The 18092-nt window shown below is 46.6% G+C and overlaps 1 protein-coding gene across 3 annotated transcripts in view; it reads right to left on the bottom strand.

Annotated features, from left to right (window-relative positions):
* NTRK3 (neurotrophic receptor tyrosine kinase 3) overlaps positions 1-18092 on the bottom strand; it is a 203648-nt gene that overhangs the window by 129251 nt on the left and 56305 nt on the right. For all 3 annotated transcript variants that reach the window (XM_058811211.1, XM_058811209.1, XM_058811210.1), the window contains exons 5-11: positions 15709-15866; positions 13329-13471; positions 12659-12800; positions 10249-10545; positions 6905-6928; positions 6050-6120; positions 3913-4015 (exon numbers count right to left, since the gene is read on the bottom strand). In XM_058811211.1, coding sequence (XP_058667194.1) covers positions 3913-4015; positions 6050-6120; positions 6905-6928; positions 10249-10545; positions 12659-12800; positions 13329-13471; positions 15709-15866 — 938 coding nt within the window. The remainder of the gene's footprint in view (positions 1-3912; positions 4016-6049; positions 6121-6904; positions 6929-10248; positions 10546-12658; positions 12801-13328; positions 13472-15708; positions 15867-18092) is intronic.

The following is an 18092-nucleotide window of genomic DNA, read 5'->3' as shown; positions in this document are numbered from 1 at the left end:
ATCCCTGTGGTTTTCTGTCCAAGGCTGAGCTTCCATATGAATTCTCCAATGTCCAGAAAGCCTTGAGGTGTTTTTATCTGCAGGACATCACCTGAGTTGTCATTCTATTAAGTTCCCTTAATTCCATGGTCCCTGTAAAGGCGTCTGTAAGTCCTGCTCCCTCTCCTCTGGGTGGAACTGGCCAGCACACGCAGAAGCTGCAGCACAGAAAGGGGAAATGCAGGAAGGCAGAGCTGTGCACACACACTTGAGTGTGAGCAGAGAGGCAGCAGGATCACACGCCTTATTTCTTTAGGAAATCAGATTAAAAACCAATTGAGTCTTTGCCAGCTGTAACCAAGTCTGAACCATCAGCTGGCACTGACTCTACTCGAGGAAGAAAACCTTGTTTGGACAATGGAAGTAGTTTTTAATCTCAGAGCCTGGAAAACAGTTAATCTCAGCAAAACTACAAGTGCTCTTGTCTCTAGACTTTCTCTAGCACCTTTCTCTGCATATCTCAGCTAACTCCATTTGGTTTTTATTGAAGTTGTGCAGCACCAGGGATACATCACAGATATGCATGAGTACACGTCCTTCATCCCCAGGCAGTTGCAAATGTAACAGAAAACAACTAAAAGAGGAATATATATTAGTCTATCAACCAAATTATTTACAGTCTCCATCACTGTGCCATCCAAACATTCTGTATGCCCCAGATCTTTTCTGTGCCATTATTATTCTTTCACAAAATTTAATTTTTCTTAGTCCTGGGACTTGCATGTGGCTTTTTTATTATACGACAAAATTTCATTTCCTGTCATCTGCTGAGATTAAACTTGGATTGGAAGACGCTGTTTACAAGGGTTGTAGTGACAAGCCTGACCCCAGGAGGCGAGGTGTAAAGCTCTCCCCTTTGGGTGGGCACTCAGGGAACATGGGACACTGGCCCCAGGAGCAAGTAGCAACTGAGAGGAGGATATCAAGCTCCTTGTTCCCATGTGGTCTACCCCATCCCAAAAAAAACATCCCCTTAGGACAGAGTAAACCAAAGGAATTACAAATTTCAATGTATGGTTGGTAACACTCTTTTCTTTTTCCCACATTAATACAGGGCTTTAAAAAGCATCCCAGCCCCTCCTCTGTATACAACACCCTTCAGCAAGTGGCTGCATTTCTGCAACTTCAACGAGCCTCAGTTTTAACATTCACATCTCCCAGTGGTTTTCGCTCCAGTGCCTCTCTGTTGCTCACTTTCCACACACAAAAAAAGGAGCTTTGTTTGCCACTTCCCTGCCGCCTCCACCACCCCAGCTCCAGCGAGCTCCCAGCTCCCCCCAGCTGCCTCAGCCCACCCCTGTTCCCTCCCAGCCAGAGCAGCCAGAAAGGGGCTCTGACCTCGCCATGGTAATGAATGCCCTCTCTGGAGGGAGCAGGGATGGCCCAGAGCCAGGCTGGGTGAGCCCAGCTGAGGAGCACAGCGCGTCAGAGCCGCTCTCAAAGGAGCTTTTGTTGGTGCCAGAGCGCCAGCCCAGCGAGGCACGCTCAGCTCTGCAGGCTTCCCACCCTGGATCAGCAACAGGCTCTACTGCAGTGCTCCAAGGGTGTGCCACCAGCCAGAAGAAGACAAAAGTGGGCAAACCATCCCCTCAGAGTCCTCTCCCAGCACTCATCCCTCAAGCAACATCATCTTTCTTTCCACAAAGGCAGCTGGAGTGTTGGACGCTTGGTTCTAAGGTTGCTGGGCAATCCATCGGGCTGGCCCAGGGAGCCTTCCAAACTCAACGTGACATCCAGCTTTGTCAGTCCACGCTCACCTCTCTCGAGGAAATAAACCATCTGCTCAGCACTTGGAGAAGCAGAAGGAAAAAGATGTACTCAGAAAGACTCATGAGGTGCTTTAGGTAACATGTCCAACACGAGCACACAATGTTCTGCATCTGACAAAATCAACAGGAAAAACCTGCTCCTGCAGGCCTGCCAAGCTGGGATTTCAACAACAAGTGGCAATATATCAGCTGGCAACAAACAGCTCCTGAATCAGGGATGCACTTGCCCAAAAAGATTCAGGGTTTGATTTTTTTTTTTTCCTTAGTAAATGATAACACACTGGGTGCCACAAAGGATGTCTCGTGCCCAAGAGTTAACTGAGCAGATTTTGGGCAGTGTGAGTAGGCTATGGTGGTGCCTATGACAATTGTGACTCAATCTCACTGGTTTTGAAGATGTATTTATCTTCTGTTAACTCCATTTCTCCAAGCAAAGCAAATAAGACTCGTAGAAAATTTGCAGAGTTTTGGTTTCATATCAGAATTGGAAGAAACACAGCATGAGGAGGAAAGCAGACTTTTCTAGCTAAGTAATTTTGCCTCCATTAAACTTCACACACAAAGGCTCATTATGGCACCCCCCTCTTGTTTCTGGGAATGCAGAATATCCACTGACATACTTATCCAAACACCTCTAAACACATACACACATCTGTTCACCAAGACTTGTTACTCACATTAGGCTCACTTCACTCCCCTTTGATTCTTCCACTGGAGTCAGATGTTACTTTTCCTTTTCATATTTATATCTCAAAGCTCCATCAGTGGCACATGCCCAAGCACTTCCAAAGTGTTCTGACAAATCCCTCCAGAAAGCACATAACATCATCCCAGTTTTACAGATGGGGAAATTAGAGCAGAGGCAGAGGTTAAGACAGCTAATTGCCTATGGCCACTAAGTGAGTCAGTAGAAGAGCTGGGAATTGATCCCAGGAACCATGTCTTCCATTCCTCTACTCCACCCACCAGTCAGTACACTCCACCAGATGGTTCTTATCATTGGACATATGGACTAAATATTCCTAAGTTGGTGTAGAAGATTCACTGTTTAATTAAATGTCCTGTCCTCTATCTCCATAGGATGCATAGAAGAAACTCCAGCCAGAATCCCATCTGGACCCACTCAGGAAATGTCTACGTGAAGAAAACAAAGCCCTAGGCAAGTGCAGGGAACATTCCCACACCTATCAACCTGCCTTGAAGCAGAGACCACAGCAAGGCCAGGAGACAGGCAGTGATTCTGGAGCCTTAGGAGAAGCTCATGTTTGTCAAAGCCTGGCTTCAAACAGTGCATGCATGAGCCCCCAGTTAGGCTGGGAACTACTTTGTCAGGTGAAGGCTTTTCCTTCAGCCTTCACCGGGCACCACCAACCCTGTCCAGCTGGAGATACCAGCAGAGTCACAAAAAGCAGATGGCACACAATTATCTGCTCCTGGCATTGGCTCTGTCTCACCACAGAGCTGGTGTCCCTAGGACAGAGACCAGTTCTGTCTGGCAAACATCAAAAACCTTCTCACTTCGCAGTCAGTATCAGTGACACTTGAAATAAATTTCTAAAGTCGTTATTCATGACAAAGACGAGAAAACCTTTCATCAGAGAGTCATCAGAAAATGACCTTCCACACCACTGCCTGCCCAGTATGGACATGAAGTGACAGCAGCATCTTGGTCCTCACTCAGAGATAGGACAGGGTGGCTGCACCTGCCTTCCCAAGTGATCTCAAACCAATTTCACATCTTTCCATCCCCCTGCACACCCTGTGCATCACCAAGTCCGTAAAACAGATTTCACCCAAGATCCTGCTGCCCTGGACACAATGCAGGGCTGGAGGGAGCAGACTCAAAGCTCTCCTGGACAACCTGTAGATGCAGTTATGTACTCAGAAGGAACACACATCCACACTTGTGCCCACAGAAGCTCGCACAGGTGAGAACCACCAGCCCACTTGTCTCCATTACTCTCTCAACAAGCAGAAGAGGACTGCACTCCCTTTAGAGGGCTTTGCATTGTAGGAATAAAGCCACAACACCTTTCCACGTGTGCTATAAGAGCCGGGCAATCCTGGAAGGTGCCTCCTGCTCGGGGAAGGCGGCTGCACCTACCTTTCATCCCAAACTTGGAGCGCCGGCCATACTTGTTGATCATAATAAAGAGCACGACCAAGAGGACACAAGCAAAAGCTGCCAGCCCAACCGCTATGGAAACCTGGAGGGAAAAAGCCTTAGAGTCAACACAGAAGAATTAAGGGGTTTAAATTAGAAATACAGCACCTCCTTGACCATTTAGCCTTTCTGTAAGCTCACGTGGATGCCATGGGACAGAGAGAGAGAAACAGCAAGTTTTTCCCAAGGTGGCTTGTGAGAATTTTCAGGGAGTTGTAAGGATGTGATAACTTGTTAAGTATAAACAATCTGCAGGTGGTGTTTTTCTACTTTGTCTTTCTGTTCTTCTCAAGGATGGTGTATGAGGAAGGTGTTTTTGTTAGCTAGCCAATCAAATGGAATCTATTGTATCACTCTATAAAAACTGTGGTTCTCTTGAATAAAGCCTTCTTTGCTCTTTCTACAACACAGCCTCCCGCCTGTTCCTGTGTCATTCTCAGTGCAAGAGTGACAGGCTCACATTATCTGTGCACATATATAGCTGTGATATCCACAGCTGCAGCCCTGTGGATATCAGCTATGGAGGAAAACACAAGCTAAAGCATCAGGGCCTGACACAGCTTGGAAGCATTGCAGGCTTTTTGCAGGGCTGGGAGGTCTGGGATCTTGCCATCAGTGATGCTGTTCTGGTACCAGGTTTGCCCAGCCTCTCACTCCATATATCTTCAGGAAAAAAGGCCTCTGCTCCAATGCCTGGGCTCTCCCTTCACTGCATCACATCACAAACCTCCATTCCTGACATCAGCTCTTTGCCCTGACATCACAACACTGAAGCTATTCAAAGCTCAGCCAGGAGCACAATTCTGCCTGCATCCAAAAATCCCTCAGGACAGAGTGAGGGAAAACAACACAAAGAGAAAACAGAAGAAATTAAGTAGAACTAAGGAGTTTTTCCTTGTAAAACATCCGAGTTTTCCAAAGGCCTCTAACGATTCCCTATTGATTGTAATTTTACTAGTAAATATTTATAGTAGAGCAATGTCCAAGCCCTTCACTGGAGCTGTGGTTCCACTGTGGCAGTGTACAAGCAGGGAAAGAAAACCTCTTTGCCCTAAAGGGTTTGCAATGCCAGGCTCATTTTAATATTTATGAATATTTATTCCTTCCAGTCTTTGCTCAAAATACTTTTTATTGCATTGATGTAAACAACAATTTCTCTGGCATGTGTCCAATTGTTCTGTACTAGGTCTTGTGATGCATTTAGACTGCTTCCTTTTACAAAACTGTATTCTGCTATAATAGAAAATACATCATTTAACTAAGAAGAAGTAATTTCATTTTGCAATCCTTTTCCCCACTCTCGGTACATTTGTTATAATATTTTTAAATTTTTATTTTACACTCTATTTTCATCCCCAGTTTGTTTTCTGTGCTTTATATTTAATAATCAGTGCACATTATTACTCCAGCCTTGCTGTTCAAAGCTTCCACTTCAGTTAAAGGAGGTTTTCTGTTAGATGAGAGCTGAAACCAGGGTGGACTGAGTTTTGCTTATTCTTTTGACACCTCATGGATTTCAGTATCTTAAAACTTCCACAGAATTAGAGCAATTGTGTAATGTGCTAATTTTTTTTCACACTTTTTTCTTCTTTTTTCTACTAGGATTCAGCAGAAGAAAGACAATGCTGAGCTCTGATAAACCCTAGACTCACTTTCCTTTTTCATTTTAGGCATGTCCTACACAGCAGGAGAGAGGGCAAACAGACATTGACAGAATTGAACCAAACCAAACCCAGGTCCCTCACCAGGGTAATCTTAACAGATCAATAACAGTCCAAAACACACAATTTTCCTGCTTGTTTGTTCTCTGGGTGCCACTTTTTAAGAGTGAGAATTCCTGGCCCTGCCAGCAGAGACTTCACAGGATGCCTTATTTTCAAAAGGTTCCCTGGTTCCACACTGCAGACCCAAGAGGATCAGATGGTTTCTGTCAGTATTTTACCGGCCCAGCACAAGCCACAAAATCCTTCTGATTGTTGTTTGAGTCATAAAGGAAGAGATTTCCCTTGCAAACATCTCAAAACAGCAGAGAAATATAAATACTGAGCAGTTCCGTAGAGAAGAGACCAGGACTCACCCCAAAAGTGTCCTCCTCTGGTTTGTGGGTCACAGTGATGGGTGGGGTGGGACTCACTTCATAATCACCGACTGAAACCAAAACACCAGAGACAGAAAACTCAGTGTGGCTCCCGTGGGACTCCCAGCACATTCCAGCAGCAGTGCCTGACCTAAGGAGATTCGGTTCACCCCTAAAAGAGGCTGAAACTTGCTGTTCCAGAAGGCACAAATCAACCATCAGAGAGTTCCCTTTCTCAATCAGCAGAGAAAACACAGACCAGCACTATGCTGATGCCGTTCCAGCCTCACAAATGAGAAACATTTGGGTGCCTGGTGTCCTGGAATAGGTTCCCACCACCCTTGAGCTCTCCTCCTAGCTTTCAGAAATCTACTCAGCTAAGTGGGGTTAAAACACAACTGACCCCAGCAGAACTTGATCTGAGCAAAGAGTAAGCTGAGTGCTTTTTGTGGTGTGTGGTGTTTTGGGAGGGGAGGGAAGAATCTGCTGAAGAAAGATGACAGAATTGAGTCCTGCTTCTCATCCCAGCCCACACCAGAGAGATGTTGTTGGGGACAGCCAATCTGCATGAAATTAAGATCCCTTTTGCTAGAGCACAACCAACCATCATTTCCTTTACAGGACCTTCTTTGGGAACCACAAGAGGCAGATGAACAACTCCTGGTCTCCTGAGATTATCAAGCTGGTCACAAGCTCCCCCAACAATCTTGTTCATGCACAGGGAAGCCAGGGCTGTGTGCAGCCTCCACCAACATGCCTCTGGCTTTCTCCTTTTTGCTATGTAAATCACAGAGGGGAAGGGGAAGCCACAGAAACAAACCAGCCACAGAATTCAAAAGGCAAGGAGACACTTACTTGAGACAAAGCTGTCCGTACTCTCTGTGGGAAGGATAAAGAGAGAAGCAGCACAGTTAGCAGCACAGCAAAAGGAGAGGGGTCTCCTTCCCCACCCAATTCAGATATCCTCCATCCCAAAGAACCCAGGAAAAAAACTTCTCATATTTTTTCCTCTTGGGCAACTGTTCCTGGAAATTGCAGCAGATTTGCCAGCAGGACGTGCTGGAGATCAGGATGGAGAACCTTGGGCTGAAAGAGGAGGGGAGGCATAGTACTGTGAGGCCAAAATGGAGAGCAAGTAGCACTTTTAAACATCCCTGCTTTCAGCAAAGCTCAACAGACACACAGGGCTCTACAGGATGGAGGTGGAGGGGAGAGAAACAGGTTTTGCCTTGCATGGCAGTGTGCACCCATGGATAAAATCCTTCAAGGATAAGGAACAGCTCCCATGGAGGAGAGCCCAGCTTGGGGCTGGGTGTTAGAGGAACCTCCTGTGACCTGCTGTTGATGAGCCACTCAGAACAGGTGATAGCTCCTGAACTGGACAGGGAGGCTGTGGCTGGCCAAGAGCTGCCTCTTGCCCGAGACAAGCAGAGCAGGCCCTGCTGTCAGCCTGCTGGCTGCTCCAGTCCATTCAGCAAAGCTCCTCCAGCTCCAGAGGTGGCTGAGGCCCCAGACAGTGAGGCCTAAAGCCCTCGGTGACGCTCAGTTTACACAGAGTGAGAATCACGTCAGCTTCCAATCCGCTCGCCCGTGTAAGAAACTGAGCCTGATATTAACTGGATATTAACTGGAGTTTGCACAGCTTTGCTGGCAGAGGAGGATGCTGGAATGCTCACACTGGAGCAAGGGTGAGGTTTGGAAGGGGAGTGTAAAACAAACCCCAGGTGACAAACACGGCTTTCCAAACCAGGGGGAAAAACCTGAACAAATATTTTTGTTTTCAGTCAAGCAAAAGAGTAACTTTCCTTGGCTTTTTCTAGCAAGAGGAAAAGAAAAAGAAAACAATATTTTATTTGGAGCCTTTTTCTTCTCTATTAAGGCACAGTCTAGTCATAAAATTCTTGCTGCCTCTACATTTTCCCCTTTCCATTTTTCTCTGCTGGACTAAGCAATTTCAACAGAAATGCACAAAAAGGTTCTTTTTCCATTAAACCCTATTTTTCCAAGCATAAAAAATAGCCAAGGAATTTCAGCCAACTTCAGTTCTGCGAGAAGTTCTCAAAGAACTGAACACTCATCACAGGTACATTAACTTCTGTGGATTAAATAAGGAGTTGCTAGCCTGTGGCAGAGATACCAATGACAACATGCAATGAGATTTTTACAGGAAAATACATAAATCTGTCCTGGGAGCCACTGCCCTGCAGTGTCAGAGAGAAGGCAGATATGACATGTCCCAGATCCCAGCTTCTAACAGCACCTTGCTCCTCTCAGCCTGGAAAGCAGAGTGTGGCCTTTTACCAATGAGAGGTTTTTGACCAGGGAGTGCTAAAATCCATGGCCATTGTTCCTTTTCTATGCTGACAAAGTCTTCCAGGCACTGTGCTTTCATTAATTAATTAAGAATAATAATCTCACCCTGGGTAGTGACAGCAAAGCCCTTGTATGTGTGAATTGCTGTAAGCAACAAGGGGTTTGAATGAGCCACACTGGGGAACCTTCAGTGTGTGGCATTTTCTGAAGGAATCTACCTTCAAATGGGAAATTATAAACGTCAGCTGCAGTGAATGTATGTGCCAGCTGTGGTAGTGGACGAAGCAACAAGCTTCAAGGAAAGTAAATTACATCCTGCATTGGGCTGACAGGGTCTGCCAGGGTGAGGAATGGCTTGGGACTTTGGATCAGAAGAAATAAAGGAAATGGGTCAGCTGCTGCTGAGAGATGGTTCATGGTCAGTAAGCATCCCACACCAACATGAGCCATGAGTAGAGCTGCATTCACAAGGGCAATATTTTACATGTATTCACAGAGCCCCATTCTCCCAGAGCCCCTAACACAAGATGCTCTTCAAATATCAATGTGCCTTTGCACACCACAGCGTGGCTCAGATCCCTTTCCAAATTCAGCTTTCCAGAACAGCATATCTGCCTCCCTTTCCTGCAGGTCCAGCACCTACTTAGGAGCTGCCCTCGTTTCACAGATGGGGAAATTGAGTCACAAAGGTGGGACCTGACAGAGCTGAGACTGCAAACCTGTGCGCCTTTCCTCACCCACCTACATTTGATAAGCTCTTCTGCCCTGACAGAAGGAAACATAAATAGGTCAGATAGTCAAACAGGGCAGCATCCTTGAAGTCAGAATACAAATTTTCCACTCCCATCCATATCAGCTCGTTTGTTCAATTGTCAGATCTTCAAGGCAGAGATTTGGGTTTGCATTTATGATATTTGACCTACGGGAAAACTCTGTGTACATATATGGTGTGATATAAATAATAAATGAGAGTACCGTTGGTATTTTGCTATATTTAGCAAACGCCCTATTTTGCTGGATTTTCTTGGGCTGCAGGGGCCAATTTAGAGCTGCCACTTTCTCATGGCATCATTCCTGAAGGCAGCACAGAGATCTTAACTCCATGATGGCCAGCGTGGTATTTCACTGTCAGGGATGCTCCTACAGAGCAGACAGGCCATCACAGAAGTCTCTACAGTGCTTCCCAGAGATGAATCTTCATATCCTCAAATGGATTTTTTTTTGCACTTTAGCTGTGAATCACCAGGGAGTGCAACAGGGAATTCCAAGCAATCAGTTAAGAAATCCCAGCAAACTGATGCAAAGTGACTAATTGAGCTGTCGCATCTTTTGTAGCCCTGTCATCCTGGAATTGCACATATTGCATTTGGAAAGAAAACAATCCTGACACCGCTGCATCCAGCTTTAATCATTTCACAGATGCAAGCTGGAAGTAAAAGAAACAAAGGGACAGGCTTCATCACTTCAAAGGCTTTTCCTTTCTATAGCTTATGACTACCTCACAGCAGAACACTTTCTCTAGAAAAAATTCAGCAATGTCTTTGGGGCACACAAAAGGAAATCCAAAATAATTGGGCAAATTTACATCCTATTCCCAGGGAAATTCCTAAAGGTCTTTAAATAAGTATATAAATACACTGCAGAATATGCTACAAAATAAAATGATCTAAAGCAGTTAGCACCTCTCCCAGCACTGAAGAGTTCATGTGACACCATTTTGGAGGAAAATCATACTGGCCAGAAGAAGAGGCTGCCAGGGGTCACCTCTTCCAACCTGATGTTCAGACAAAGCCAGCTGGGGTTGCCAAGGCCTTGTTGAGGTGCAAGGGCCATAGTAAGACCTTCGGATTGCAAGGAGCCCTGATGAGACAAACTGAATATCCTACCTGGAAAAGGCTTTTCAAGGAAGTGTCCTTTGATGGTTTGGTTGGCTGAGCCCAGCTGGTTGGTGGCCACGATGGTGTAGTTGCCGTTGTTGTAGTGGGTGGGTTTGTTGAAGAGCAGGCAGCCCTCAGACACCTCCCCTTGCTGGTAGAACTCCATGCGGATGATCTCGGTCTCGCGGAGCACCTGGCCGTTGTGCAGCCAGTGCAGGGTGGGAGCTGGGTTCCCGTGCACTGCAAACGCAATGCAGTGGTCCATGTGCAGCACCGGCTCCTCCAGAGTAAGGATGCGAGGGGGATCTAGCAGAGAGAAACATGGCAGGCTCACAGCAACCTCCACCCAACGCCACCAATCTGTGCACACCACTGAAAACCTCCAAAACCACTTGAGCCTTCTACTCTTCCCATGGATGTCTGGAAAGAAGCAGTGCTATCATGAGAACCTCTCCATCCTCCCTCAAAGGAGGGTCTGAGCCATGGCCAGGCCTCTTGGCCTTCCAAACTGGGGTATAAATAAAAGCCAGGAATGGAAATTTCACCAGCCCAGAAACAATTAAGCTCAAACTGTCCTGTCAACATCTACTGCTTCTCTCCTTCCCCCAGGGGATCCTGGGGAGACTGCCTGTCCCCGTTAAGGAGGACACGGTGACGTAGCACTGCTATATTACATTACAGATGTGCAAGGTGCCCGTGGGAGGTCTCCCGTCACACAGAGCAATTCTGGATTGCATAGCTGTGGAAGCAAACATCCCTCAGAGACTGATTGTCCTTGGGGGCTTTGACTGCCTGAATATCCCAAAGGAGTTCTCACTCGCCGAACAGCCTCCAGGGGTGTTTTAATTAAAGGGAGTAGAGTGGGAGAGGGATGAGAAAAGCAAAACTCCACCTGCAATTTATTGCATATGCATTGTCTTTCCCTTGGGACACGCCGAGAATTCAAATGTTGCTTTGCTATAGCTTCTGAAACCCCATTTACAACGCCTACACCTAAGGTCCCAAGCCCCAAGGCTGGCAAGGTCTGAACTAGAAGAACAAGTTTTGTGCAAAGATACATGACACAATGATGTATGTCTTCCCTAAAACTCTCCTTTTCCTGCTGCCATCCAGCTGCAAAGACATTCGGCATCCACGAGGAAGAAAACCAACATACCAAATTTGACCCATCTTCATGAAAAAAGACAGTGAATTTTTTAGTCATGAAGCTGACAAAAGAGAAAAAGGTGCAGAGCTGGTTGGAGCTCAGCAAAATTCTCCCAGCAGCACCCATCTACCCTGAACCACAGAGTCATGTCCCAGCCATCCTCTCTCGTTCACCAGCCCAGATCCGCATGTGGCTTGTTCATATTTCCTGGCAAGGGGATTCAAAACAGGCAGCCACCTACATGCACAAACCCAGATCTTTCCAGTGTAAAATTACAGCCTGACTGATGGCTCTGTGCAACAAGAGCAAGGGTAGCAGAAACTGTCAGCAGCTCAGAGGATTTCATGGGTGAAAATAAGCATGGGCATGGTGCTGTTGAAAGGGTGGAGGAACAGATGCTAAAACACTGTGCAAAAAACATCCATCTGCTGACCAGTCAACTCTGAGCTGGGCTGAGCTTTAATTACCTCCATCCTTCAGTCCATCAATAGCACTTATTGGAAGGAAGATGAAAGTAGTAAAGCATCACACAGGATGAATGGGTTTACCAAGAGTAGCCAGAATCCCACAAGGGTCTCTGCTCTACATGGCAAGGTTGAGGTGAGGGACTGATTTTCAAACTACAGAGTAAGGGCAAATATTACAGACACAGCAAAATAGAGCAAATCTCAGCTGCTTGAGACCACAAAGCTGTGTAAACTTCCTTTTAAGGTCAGGGGTTTGTTATATTAGAAAGCACAAAGAAAGTTGAGCTACTTGCAGATAAAAGTGAACAGTTCAAATTTGACACGTGCACATTTATATGACATTTGAAGTTTAACTTTGTAGGATCTGACCTGAGAAAAGCCCTTACATTCCTGAAATTAGTGGCAAGGTTTAAACTGTCTTTAGCGAGGGTGCCATTGAACCTTCAAATAGCACCAAGACAAGAAACTTTGCTTTTGTTAAGAGATTTTTAGTCCCTCTATGGCTTTCCTTTAGTCTGTTGAATATTCCAATACACATGCAGGAAATTCCCACCACCATCACTGTGGCACTGCTATTCCTTCCCTGTTCTTGTGCTCATTTCTGGATTAATGGAGGCATCAGGAAAGCAAAATTACTGACATTTGAGAGGGAGATCTGTGTGAGGATCCACCTCCAGCTCAGCTCCTGCTAATCTTCACGCCCAAAACCAGTATGACACAGGTAGCAAGTGGCCATGCATTCAAGCAGCTCCCAGGGCAGCCCCTCTGGACTCTGCATGGACAAGGGCTCTCCACTGGTACTTACAGTAGACAGTGAGCAGCACACTGGCATTGCTCATCCCCACCACGTTCTCAGCAATGCAGGTGAGCAGGAATCCATTGTCCTCACTGGTGACGTTCACCAAGGTCAAATTGATGGCATGAACATTGGTCCAGTTGAGGTTGGTCTAAAAATCCCAGAGAGAAATACAGACAGAAATCAGTGTCTGGTGGGTCCTTTCCTCCCCTCTACCAACCCCAGAAAAGGAGCATCACAGTTTCCATGTGAGGAGGTCTCCAAAATCCAAAGACAGAAGGAAGGTATTTCCTCACCTGATCAAACACAGCAAATTTTGTAAATACTGGGAAGGGGACACCCATGGCATTGTAGCACTGATAAACATGGCCAGCCTCTAGAAAATCTTACTTAGCTATTGCAAACAGGTCATTTCACTGGAGTTCCATCAGAAGACACATGAGTTCATTCAATCAGGGAGCACTGAGCTCTGAAGCTCTCTCATCTTCACTTTCTGACCATACATGCTCCCTTCTGGGAATTCCCTGCTTCTCATGTGGATAGATCATGGCTTCAGCTTTCCTTTGGATACAACAATTTCTCTTTTCTCAAACTATCCGCCCTGCATGCACTGGCCTGGGAAACCCTGGGGGCTGCTTTGGCAGAGGCACAGGCAGCACTGGGGTGTTGCAGCCCCTACCTGGTGGGTGTTGATGGAGTGGAGTTCAGCCACTGTCCAGTCCACGTCCGGCAGCGGCGATCCTGAGCCGTTGCAGGTGATGACCGCGTTCTCCCCTTCCCGCACCGTCAGGTTCACGTGGCTCACACTGATCTCAGGAAGGTCTAGAGGAGCCAAAAAAACTGCTCAGGTCTGGGGCAGAATTTTCTACAGCCAGGAACAGGAAGTGTGCAGACCCAGATCCCACCAAGCTGTTTTCCAAATCAACCTCCAGCACCCTGAGATGAGTAGTATGAGGCAACAGAATGTCTATGCCCTACCAAGAAAAGGAGGGGTGTTGGACATTGGACATGTGGCAGCTGAGCAGACCCTCTCATCAGCTTTGAATCCAAAAGTTGCTGTCCAGTTCTGGCCACTCTTTCACACAACTCCCATACCCATCTCTCTACTCCCATGGAAGCTGCTCATGAGGCCAGTCACCTGGGATGAGAAAACTGTGTATGCTGGGAGAGGATCCAAGGCATCCCCACCCACAGGGACAAGGCATAGAGCACTCAGCATTCCAGGTGAAGGAAGTGTCCCTGTAATTTATAACAATCAGGAAAAGATGACCAAGGATGTGTCCTCATATTAACTGCAGCTCTCCTAATAGAAGGTGCCCTTGTTCTTCCTCAGTGGTAGCAGAGGGATTCACTGATTTATGGTGGCTCTGATTTACACCAGTTCCTTGCTTGCTGCCACAGGCACCAAATATCCTTGTGATGTGAAACAAGACAGTGCTGATTGCAAGAAGGCCAAAGAGTCTTCTTGAATAGGGGAGGTTTTCAGAGGCAAATTGAGCAAGAAGGGCAGGAGGAACTGACCAGTGGTCCCATCCCATCATAGGGCAGCAGCATCCATCATGCCAAGGCAGTCATGGATGGGGACACACACACCCTTTCATGGCCATCAGAGAGTGATACCAGGAAGGAAGGAGTATTGTACTGATTAGGGTGATGCCAGAAGAAAGAAAGCAGCAGTCAAAACCTGGTAAAGCTGCATAGGTGGCAGGAATAAGGGAGAGGGAGATGGGAAGGACATGTATGTTCTTCTCCAGAATGAGCTGGTACCAAACATGGCCAAACCAAGACATGCCTGCCCTCAGCACCAAAGGACAAGGATTAATAAATATCCCTGGAGTCTTAATGCTTGAACAGAAGGACTCCTCTGGAGGTAAGCAGACCACTGTGGCTCCCTGCCCTTCCAGGAGTTTGCATGGTCAGGGGAGATGCTTGCCCTGCACACCAGCACATTTTTTCTCCCAAATCAGCACCCTGCTGTCCCCTATAGTCTAATGCCACCATTGATGGAGCCATCTCTCCTCCTCTCCCTGATCCCTAAGGATTTTTTTGTTGTTGTTTAATCCTTGCAGCTTATTCATCCCATGTGGGGCGGAAATTACAGCGCTCTCAAATCTTTTTAGTTCATCCACACAAAGGCACACTTTGGCCAATTTCCAGAGCTTAAAGGGACAGGGTGAACTTGGAAAAAAAACCCAAAAAAACAACTAACCAACAAAACAACAAAAAAACCAAGTCATGCAAATCTAAACGTGCATGCTGTTTGTCTACTACTGCTACAAGAAACAAGCCCAAATCCCTAGTACAGAGGATGATTTAAAAAAAAAAATCTGGTTTTCCTCCTTTTTTCAGCCTGTGAGTTTGACAGCTGCTTGTGTACAGACAGTTTAATTGCTCGGTGGAAGGTACATCTCTTTTTCCTTACTCTGCAAGGGATGCTTTCCAGTAATAGCAATACCAGAGCAAAACCTGACACCAAACAGGCAGCTGATGTGTGAACAAGGTGAAGGGAAAAGGGATAACTATTGAACATGCCTCGTGTTGCTCCTGGGGCCACTGGACTCTTTTAAACATCAGCAGGAAATAGAAAGAGATATAAAGTCACTTCTGGCTCTTCCCTACAGATATGGGATTTCAATTGAAAAATAAAACAAAAGAAAATTAATAGAGACATGTATTTCCTAAGAGTAATTACAGAAGATTCTGTGTCAGTGTCTTTTAACAATATGCTGCTTCTAGGATTCGTTAGGCACAGGAAGATGTGCATGAAACAGCTCTTTTCAAGACATCACACAGCTCACTACAGACACTTTGTCAGGCAGCAGCATTGCAGTGAAGAAAATGCCCCAAATCACCCAATATCTTTCATAAGCACATTAATAGCAGCCTCACATTTACCCAGATATTCTATTTTTAATCTACAAACTATCCCAACCAGCTTCAACCTTCTTGTTCTCAACCGCATCATTGAGATCCTGCTGCCTCAGGCTGCTGAAGCTGAGCTGCTGGGTTGTTCAGGGATCCCTCCTGGCCTCCCTCATGTCCACCCCAGGGATCCTTACCACACTGGGTGATGTTCATCTCCTTCAGGGTGATGATGGCTGCATCCATGGTCATGCAGTAGAGATCCTGGTACTGCAGGTTTGCCTCGCTCTTCTCCTGCCAGAGCTGGATCCAGCGGATGTCACAGCTGCAGTTGAAAAGGTTCCTCTCTAGTCTCCTGTGGGCAGAGAGAGGTGAGAGAGGATGGTGGGATGGGGAAGGATGAGCAAAGCTGCCACCTGGCTCTGGGATCCCCAAGGAGGGCAGCCACCATGCATGTGTAAAGCTGAAGTAGAATCTTCTCTGCGTTATCCACCTGGGGTCTTCTGGCACTTATTACTCATGTCTTTGCCACAGTCACACATCCCTGCATTCACACAGTCTCCTTCATGAGTGTACACAAGGTTTTACATCTCCCATGGCAGCACAAAGACACATTCACTGTCTCTCACCACAAGATCTGCACTACTATGGCTTGGTCCCACTGTCACCCAGACACCCAGAAGATTCACCCCTCAGCAAAGGAGCAGACAGCTCTCTACTGCCCTAAAATATCAATTTACACCTTCAAATCCCACCTCAGTGGTGGTCCTAGACTCTGCTGGGCAAAGCACAATCCAGGCCCCCACAAGCACTCAGAGGAGCTGGCAGCTCTTCTCCCAAGTTCCTTGTACAAACACAGGCTCCTGGTGACCCAGAACACAAGCTAATGTGCAGGGGAACATGCATTTTAATCAAATCAATCAGCACTGTGCTGAGACCCTGCTGACCTGGCCAGGAGAAATGGAGAAAAGCACTGCCTTTAATGTACTTCATTTAAACCACACTTACACATAGTTTATATACCAGGAATGTTTATTATAATTGATTTTCCAACCTATTAACCATTTCGTTTACATTTTTAAAGCTCTGCAGGTGTCTGTGGACATGCAAGAAGGCCAAGTCCCAGCAGAGAGAATAGTCCAGAGCTCAGCCAGGGCTGAGCTACCAAAGCTGGTTGCAATAACTTGAGCAAAACTAGGAGATACAGCCTGAACAAACAAAATATCTCCCCACACAACTGCAAAGCAAAGAAAGTTGGGATCAGCAGTGCCAAAGATGAGCTCAGTCACCCCAAAGCAGAAGGGCATCTCCAAAGGTCAAACCATTGTTTCAAGTGATATCTAGATCTCCTGTCATACAGGGGAAAGCTTTTTTCCTGCTCTGTTCCACGTGTTACTGCAAAATTCATGCTTGCTTTTACAAAATTAATTTCACCCACTAACAGGATTTGGAAACAACCTTCCAAACATCTGCAGCTGCTGTTTTGTCAATACAGTGCTGCAAAAGGAGGAACTGAAGGGGTGTTCTGGAAGCACCCAGGGTTGCTTAACCTGAACCCTAATGATGCCACTTTGCATTTCCAAATACATCAAGATGTCATCTGACCTTTTTTTTCAGAGCAAACACTGAGTTAAGCTTCACTCTGTGGCTTTTCATTAGTTCATTTCTTTCCCACCAAAGGCACATAAACCTCTGTGACACAGGTACAAGGCTCAGACAAGCAACTCAAAGGCCAAAGCACTAAATTTAACAGACCAGAGCAGATTAGTGCAGTGATTTGAGTGATGAGACATTCCCTGCGTGCTCTGACAGGTACTGCCACGGCTTTGCACAGGCTTTACATCCTCTTCTACACAGCCATGAACCTCCCTCTCAGGAGCCCCCCCAGAATCGCTGATACCAACAGGACATGGGATGGCAAGTGGGAAAGGGCAGGGCAGGTAACTGGGGGTGCACCCTGGGACCTGGCAGGGAGCTGGGGGAGCTCAGGTGCAATGGGGGAGAAATTCTGCTCTGCTGCAAATATCCTCACAGAATGAGGCTGCTGGGAGAGCTGCTGTCCTAGCACTTAAGGGCAGCTCTGTAAGTAATAGACAGCAGCTTTCCTGGCCCATTGTTAATTCATGAAGGGCCATGAATGATACAGGAGCCACGGGCTTCAGGGCAGAACCTGCCCACAACCTGCCCCAACACCAGCAGTGTAACTCGCTCTAATCGAGACCCCCAGAGGGGCTTTTGCACAAATTAACTCCCATCACAGGCTGGATGTGCTGAGTGCCATGGGCAGCTGGCACAGCTCTGCAGGTAGAAGGGGCACATATGCACACCCATTGTCCCTAACAGGCATTGCTAAAGCATTCCTAACATGCAGAAAATACCCTTTCCTCCTTGCCTGGTGCCTGCCTTGCTATGCCAGCCAGCTCCCCAGGGAGGAGCATAGGGAATTCCACACTCACATTGTCCTAAACCCACCCAAAAACCTTGGTTTAGGACGTGAGTGTGGAATTCCCTATGCACCTCTCTAGGTGCATAGGGAATTCCACACTCATATTCAATTTCCATTGAATATTCCTCACTCATA

This window comes from Ammospiza caudacuta, chromosome 10 (genome assembly GCF_027887145.1).
Source record: "Ammospiza caudacuta isolate bAmmCau1 chromosome 10, bAmmCau1.pri, whole genome shotgun sequence".
In the NCBI taxonomy this organism is placed as follows: Eukaryota; Metazoa; Chordata; class Aves; order Passeriformes; family Passerellidae; genus Ammospiza; species Ammospiza caudacuta.
Note: the sequence above shows the minus strand (reverse complement) of the source record. Positions and strands in the feature narration are given on the sequence as shown.